This window comes from Primulina tabacum, chromosome 17 (genome assembly GCF_025594145.1).
Source record: "Primulina tabacum isolate GXHZ01 chromosome 17, ASM2559414v2, whole genome shotgun sequence".
NCBI classification, from domain to species: domain Eukaryota; kingdom Viridiplantae; phylum Streptophyta; class Magnoliopsida; order Lamiales; family Gesneriaceae; genus Primulina; species Primulina tabacum.
Genome location: NC_134566.1, coordinates 15266640 through 15273941, shown reverse-complemented (window position 1 = coordinate 15273941; position 7302 = coordinate 15266640). Strand labels below are relative to the sequence as shown.

Genomic DNA, 7302 nt, shown 5'->3' with positions numbered 1-7302 from the left:
ATTTAATAATAGCCACATAAATATTGTGGTCAATTAAAGAGGTCTATATGTATTAAGTCATTGCATGCTCCCATCGGGAAACGGTAGTCATTGGTTTGTCTATTTAATGTGCTGAGGCAAGACAGTCGATTAGGTGTGAAGAAGGCATAAATGGACAGCAATTACTACGCATATATTCTTGTTTTTGTATCAGAGCAGACTCCGCGTGACAGCGCAGGCACGGAAAATTTATTGAAGAACATAGAAAAACAAGTTTTCCATTACAAGAGTTATACTTGCGATCTTTAAGTTTAATTTTTGATCATCTCGCTCCTTAAACACTCGTTGAAGTCTCTAAAACTTATGATTTCAATTTTCAAGATTACAGAACACAAGTTATATGGAAAAAATGTTGAGAAATAACCACCTAGAAGTTACCTAATCAATTACCCTCAAACCCCCTTCTTTAAAACTAAACCGTGCTTTGACTAATTCAACACTTGAATATTTGGAATGAATTCATAGGGATGTAAACGAACCAAACCGTTTGTGAGCTATTCGAAGCTCGATACGATAAAAACTCGTTTGAGCTCGTTTAATGAGGCTCGTTAAGATAAACAAACCAAATTCAAGCTTTACAGTATTCGGCTCGTTAGCTCGTGAACATGTTCGTTGGTAAGTTCACGAGTAATCTTTTAGATGAAAAAATAATAGTTTTGATATTTGATTTATTGATTTTGCATATTATTTATGAAATATATAGAAAAATATATTCAATTTATTTATTATAATAAATTTACAAATTTTAATAAGAATAATATAATTTTTTTTAAATATATAATTTACTTTTTAATTAATTTAATGAAAATTTAAATGTATAATTCATATTTATTAAGCTTGTTTAGGCTCGATAAAGGCTTGAATAAGCTCGTGAGCCATGCATATATTCGTTAAATAAAGCTCGAGCTCGGCTCGATTATAAACGAATCAAGCTCAAACATTCAAGAATTCGGCTCGCCTCAACTCGATTACATCCCTATGAATCCACAATATTTGATGGGTTTTTTTTTTTCCCTCCTAATGCGGTTAAGTTTCTAGTTTGGCAAAACGAATGCACGAGAATGAAATACGTCAAATGTTGTGAATGCAAATGAAGGACAAATTTTGCATATTTACAACACGGGTATACAGATCAGCAAATGTAAAATTACGTGAAATTATAACATGTTTTGTAATTCATTGCCTAAACTATATATAACTGAGACGGCAGGGCATACGGTCACATACAACGGCAATTATATGTTCATGAAAGGTGTGAGCGTAGAGGGGGAAGTGGTCATGATAAATAAGAAACTATCTCGAGAAGGCTAGAGCTCGGATTGTTCTTTGTGAAATTGTTGATTATTCCTGATTATGGTTCAAGATGAAGGGAAGCTAATGCTATTGTCCGAGTTTCATTCTTTTCGATGGGCCTTGATCGATGATGGGATCAACTGTCATTTGTGGCTCTGCTTGCTGGTTGTCTGGTGTTTTCTGCCCTTCTGTGGTTGGAGGAATATAGCCTTCAGGGAAAGGAGGCGGCGGAGGCGCAGGTGGCAACTGCAAATGATTTAACAGCAACAAGTCTTAGAACAAAAACACAACGAAATATAATTCCCAGTCATCTTTCTTGGATTTGAGATGACTGCTAGATGAATGTTTTCTCATGTTCCATCCAAGTGCTCGAAGGGTGGGATGAACTTGGGTGGCGGACCCAAGAGTTTTGAGGGGAACATTTCAGTGTATTTGAATAATTCAATTTTTGGAAGACTGAAGCAAAAAATATAAAAAGAAAATCGAGCCAGTTAATATTGCAGCATTGACGAGAATTGTTTAGAAATGCAACCGATCCGAGGTTACATGACAAGCAGTCTATTTCCTTCCAAGTAGTAAAAACATCTCTCGAGAGAACTAATATTATGAGCAGTTCATCATCTAGCGTAACACCATGAGAAGAAATTGACAATATGAATGGTAATGACATAACAAGTTCCCCAAGCTCTTGGTTTACCTTCATGAATTCTATCTGAAAATAATGTGGGTGCAGATCAAATCACATAGTTTCTTTTCAGATATTCAAGATACCTTGCGTTGAAGTGATGCAAGAATATGGTCTAGCCGCTTCAGCTCCTTAAAGTCAATGGTCTCTTTAGCAGTCTTTGATTCAGAGGATGTAGTCTCAACTTCAGTATCAACTGCATCCGAAATGATCGAACGAAAAAATAAAAAAAGTGGACACTATGAGTACTGAGACAAAATCAAGCAGTTGAAAAATCCAAGAAGCGCCATTGAAAGGATGGAGTCAAACTTATGGAAGCTTGTGCTATGTTTAATCAGATGTACTTCTGAATAAAAATCAATTGTTATGCCATAACATCAACTTGTCTGATAAGTTATAAATATAGCGAGTGTAAAGATGCGATGAAACGTTCAAAATCCTATGCCACACATTGGAGCGCCACTTTTTTATGCAACAGCCAATGAAACATCATAAAAATAGAGAAAAATTAATTTGCTTGATTTTTCAATTTTCCACCACGTGTACATTCTAACAATGATGGTATTTTCACAATACAATCTAGATATATAAAACTCCCCACGCAGTTCCTTAAATCTCATTTCATGGCTGAGCGATAACAAGCAAAAATGTGTCATTTGGTAAGCAAAATGTAGAATGTTCATTTTTTAAGTTACCATAACCAATTTTTTCCAACTTTGAGGCTGCAGTGGTAAAAGCCTTTGATATATGGTACAACGCGCGTCCCTATCAAAACACATAAAGGTTAGTCTAATATGGGCAGCAATTGAATATTAAATAATTCTTAAGCACATGGCACATCACATATACCTGATATCTAAAGTCTACTGTAAGGATTTTCCATCCAATGCAATCTATACTATTATGATTAAAAGTGTATCTTGGACCTCGGTTTTAACAAGCTTGTCAATTCACTTCCCAAACCAATCCTACAAGATTTTACTTATATTGGCAATGCCCATCCTTGCAACAATTCAATAACAAAAACCCTATTTTTACAAAAATATTGAATACATATGACAATCTAACACAAAAAATCTTCTTGACACAAATATTTAATACAAACGCACACAAAGTGGGGGTGAATAAACTAAATGAAAGAAAAACTAGGCAATCAAAAAAAGAAATTTCGTCTACAAAGACAAAAAAATGCACCGTTAAACAGCAGAAACTTAGCATGTGGGGCTTTAGGGAAAGGGGATCAACTGTCAAGAAGGATCATAAAAGGGTGCTCGGATATCATCAGGTGAACTTCCAGAAACTTTACTAAAATCAACAACAAAATGACGGGGTTGGTGGTTCTTATAGAAAACCAAAAAAGAGCAAAGAAAAAAGCTTTAACAGATATAAAACTTTGAATCAACGACAGTATGCATTTGATGCAGCTCAGAGACACGTCAAGCACGGAAAGTGTAAGAGAGCAAGATTGAGGAATAAACCTTCAGTTGGAGAACAAAACAAAACACCAAACACCCCCCAAAAAAGAATAATAAAAAAAAACTATATCTAGACTTGGAAACTTCTCCCCATCCAACAACATCGAGACTTAATTGAAGACCAACATCAAAATGGCTCCAAAGCGAATCCAAACGGTAGGAAAACACAGGAATAACCTGTGATTGATATGTAATTAAAAAGATATCATCTTAAAGCAGCAGTGATTTCTACATAGTGCTTTTCAACTTAATTATCTAGGACCCTAGACAAAACATATATCGCAGATATGATGAAATTGAAGATTAAGCTTTGATGTTAAAATGACAAAAATAGTACTTAACAGCATAACATTTACTTTTGTTCACCAAATTAATAGCGGAAAAGATACTGACCACTCGAGATGCAAAGACATTGCAAAGCTGGGGTGCTTGGTATATTGATCCATCCAAGATGTAATAAGTTAGCATAGGCGTCACTTTCTCTGGACCATCGCGCTTTTGCTTTCTAATGACAAACAAATTAGGCTCCAAAACTTCACTCAGCGTGTACTCAGTCCCCGTCATCTTCCTTCACACAAAAAGATACACGATCACAACACAATCCTTCAAGCCATCATGGACAACTAACAAACTGTAATATGGAAAATTTCAGCTTAAATCCTTCTTCCACATTGATGATCATCATTGACCTTTTCCAAATCTCACTAACTTTAGGGTGATCAATGTTGAAAATAGTACCACTATGCAATTGGCAATTATGCTCCGAATATAGATAAAACAAAAAAAGTACCAAAAAAATAGGACAAATACCCATGAAATATGAATTATGATATAGATATCTCCAGGGAACTGAGATTTGTGCTCTAGTTCTGTACTTAGAGGTTGCGTATTTAGCATAAAACTCATAAATTACACATAGTTCCATTGCAATTTTAATTTAGACGCTATATTCTCTCATTATACGTGGGCTAATTTTTTATACGACAAGAAAATAAATCACATTTAAATACTTGATTACAATGAAACTCAACACTCAAATAGGAGTAAAATTTGCTTGACCACGAAACGTAGCTTACGAGAGTTGAGATATGTCGAGAGGGTGGATAGAGCGTAAGCGAAGCTGCTCATTGTTGGAAGAATAATCGTAAAACGGCGATAGTGCGAAGTAATCGAAAACTATGTTTCGATCGAGTGGATACGTGTTGAGCCACAGCTGATCGCGAAAGCAGATTCCGGTCATGTCCGTTCCGGGAGGAGCTGGAGCCGCCGACGATGGTGTCATGAGACCATCAGAATTAGGGTTCACCGCCAGCGGCGGGGGAGCCATCGGTGTAGTGGCCATCACTGTATTGCCTGACCAATCTGATTTTGTTTAATTTTATTTTGTTATTTCCTTTTTTCTAGAACCAATTTGATTTTTTTTCCTCAAACAATGCATACTACCAACGATCTCGATTCCAATAAAAAGTAAAATTGAAATCAAATTGTTTCAATATTGTTTCTATTAGGTTTGACAATTTCCTCGAAACTCGACAGAAAGTGTGATATTCACATAACGGAGGAGGGATCAAGGGGATTTTTTTATCCAATTAAATAAATAGATAATCGGGTATGACTTATGAGATGGAGGCGAATATTAAAGAATTATACACATAACCAGCCTGAATATCTGATTAAAATAATATATATATATTTATATATATATGATTTTTCGACTATAGTTTTATTTCTAATATGCTTTTTAGGTTGATCAAAGTTTTTCATTAACCGCTCAAATTGAATTGCACCGCACCGTTTTTTTTAAAGATTTTATAAAAACTGTGATTAAAAATAGTGATCATAAACAACATCGCATACGTGACTTGTGAATGCATCGAACTGTCACGCTTAAACCGCCTGCCATAATATTTGACACATGATTATAATAATTATAAACAGCATATTCAATTAAAGAAGTAGTCATTCATTATATCTCAACTCTTTTCAAAATCATTATTCATACAAAGAAAACTCATATTCTTCTTAATTATTTTTAGTATTAATCTTTTATTAAAGTATTTATTTCTTTTACTCCAAATATTTTGTTTGAAGTTTGAAAGTAAAAAAATGACAAAATACTGTAAATGTCATTTTTGTTATGAGTGTGTTGTGTTGTTCACTTGTTAACTTAGTTTTGAATCTTTATTATTGTTTTATCTAGTTTTATCTTCGTACGATTTGATTTATATTTTATATTTGAAAGGTATTACATTGTTATTGTTTTTGAATCAATTTGAATATATGTTTTAATATTTTTCATTAAAAAACAGTAAACCAAATGCAACCGCCTGAAACCGTAAAACTAATTCTACATGTAAAACCACGATTATTTTTTAAAAACACTAATTGACTATATATGACAATTTAGTTTGAATTTTTTAAAAAAAAAAACAGCAAAACCACATTGTGATCACCCCTGATGTTTTTGATGAATGATATTCGTTAGATGAAATGAAAAAAATTATTAATATAAATTTTATGATATTTTTGTTTGATAATGATATTATGATAAATTGTTTCTAATTTTTTTATTTTTCTATAATCTTTAATTTACTAATTTTTATATATTTTTCTTTATTGTTTTCTACAATTATTAAATATTCATAGCTTATTCGAAATAATTCAAATTTGTGAAAGGCAAAAGCTTGTGTGAGACGGTCTCACGGGTCGTATTTGTGAGACGGATCTCTTATTTGGGTTATCCATGAAAAAGTATTACTTTTTATGCTAAAAGTATTATTTTTTATTGTGGAAATGGGTAGGGTTGACCCGTCTCACAGATTAAGATCCATGAGACGGTCTCACATGACACCCACTCGTGAAAAATGCAAATATATGTGGTAATATGATATTTTAGTAAGGTATGTATATCCTGTCTTCCCGACGAATACGAAGACGATGATGAAATTGTACTCGATGGGGATGAGGATGAAGATTAATATAATAAATGGGGATTACGACGGAGGATATAGAATCCTACCTAAATCCGACTCATTGTCACCCATAGTTTTTATTACTAGAGGTTTCAACTTTCAAGTATGCTTTTTAACAGTTACAGTTACTTGTTAAATCGATTTGAATTAAAATTTATTATTTCAAATGTAAAAATAAAAAGAAAATGAATGATATAATATATGATCAAGATAACTAATTGTTTAATAATTATAACCAGAAGAGTATGGGATTTGACAATGATATGCTGCAAACATAAGATCTTTAGCCAATCGAGAGCTTCTAAAGTTGGAGAGAAACTGTCAATCAGTTTACCATGCATTTCAGCAACGACTATGCCAAGAGAGTTTCTTAAGATGCAGCCATAGCAAATGTGAGGAGAACCTTCGAAAACCGCTGCATCCATATTGCATTTCAAAAGCTTTTCTGGAGGCTTTTCCATCACACCTCCCTGTTGTCTTTTGTAAACGTAGGTGCTGAGCATCATTATTTTTTTTATGCTCACGTTGGAGAATAAAATTCCACCACTCCACAACTGATGTCAATGATGCAAATTTACTGCTAATAGATGTAAGACACCAAAAATTTCTTGCAAAAAGGCACGAAACCGGCGCATGAAAGTTAGTTTCTGGTTCATGAAGGCAAAATGGAGACCATTCGGGTACGTCCACTCGGCTACACTGAAGAGTTTTTCTGGTAGGCAAACATGATGAAAAGGTTCTCCATATGAAATTTCAAAACTTAGCAGGCATCCTCAGCTTGCAAACATTATGAAAGGGTTCTTTTCCTTCGTTCCTAACTCTAGTTAAGTGTTGATTC

The 7302-nt window shown here is 33.8% G+C and overlaps 1 protein-coding gene across 1 annotated transcript; it reads right to left on the bottom strand.

The window, feature by feature from the left end:
• Positions 1-1101: 1101 nt before the first annotated feature.
• LOC142531322 (mediator of RNA polymerase II transcription subunit 6) lies at positions 1102-4963 on the bottom strand. Its single transcript, XM_075637418.1, has 5 exons — positions 4569-4963; positions 3886-4060; positions 2713-2782; positions 2104-2213; positions 1102-1578 (listed from the first exon to the last, which is right to left on the bottom strand). Exons 1-5 carry the CDS (start codon positions 4832-4834, stop codon positions 1420-1422), a joined length of 780 nt encoding a protein of 259 aa, XP_075493533.1. The 5' UTR covers positions 4835-4963; the 3' UTR covers positions 1102-1419.
• Positions 4964-7302: the final 2339 nt, after the last annotated feature.

Excerpts from the sequence above, each read along its gene's own strand:
- LOC142531322 (XM_075637418.1), bottom strand. The coding sequence starts at position 4,834 with ATGGCCACTACACCGATGGCTCCCCCGCCGCTGGCGGTGAACCCTAAT. Across the intron at positions 4,061-4,568 it reads CTCGACATATCTCAACTCTC|GAAGATGACGGGGACTGAGT; the intron begins GTAAGCTACGTT and ends TTTTGTGTGAAG. Across the intron at positions 2,214-2,712 it reads GTTGGAAAAAATTGGTTATG|TTGATACTGAAGTTGAGACT; the intron begins GTAACTTAAAAA and ends TTTCGGATGCAG.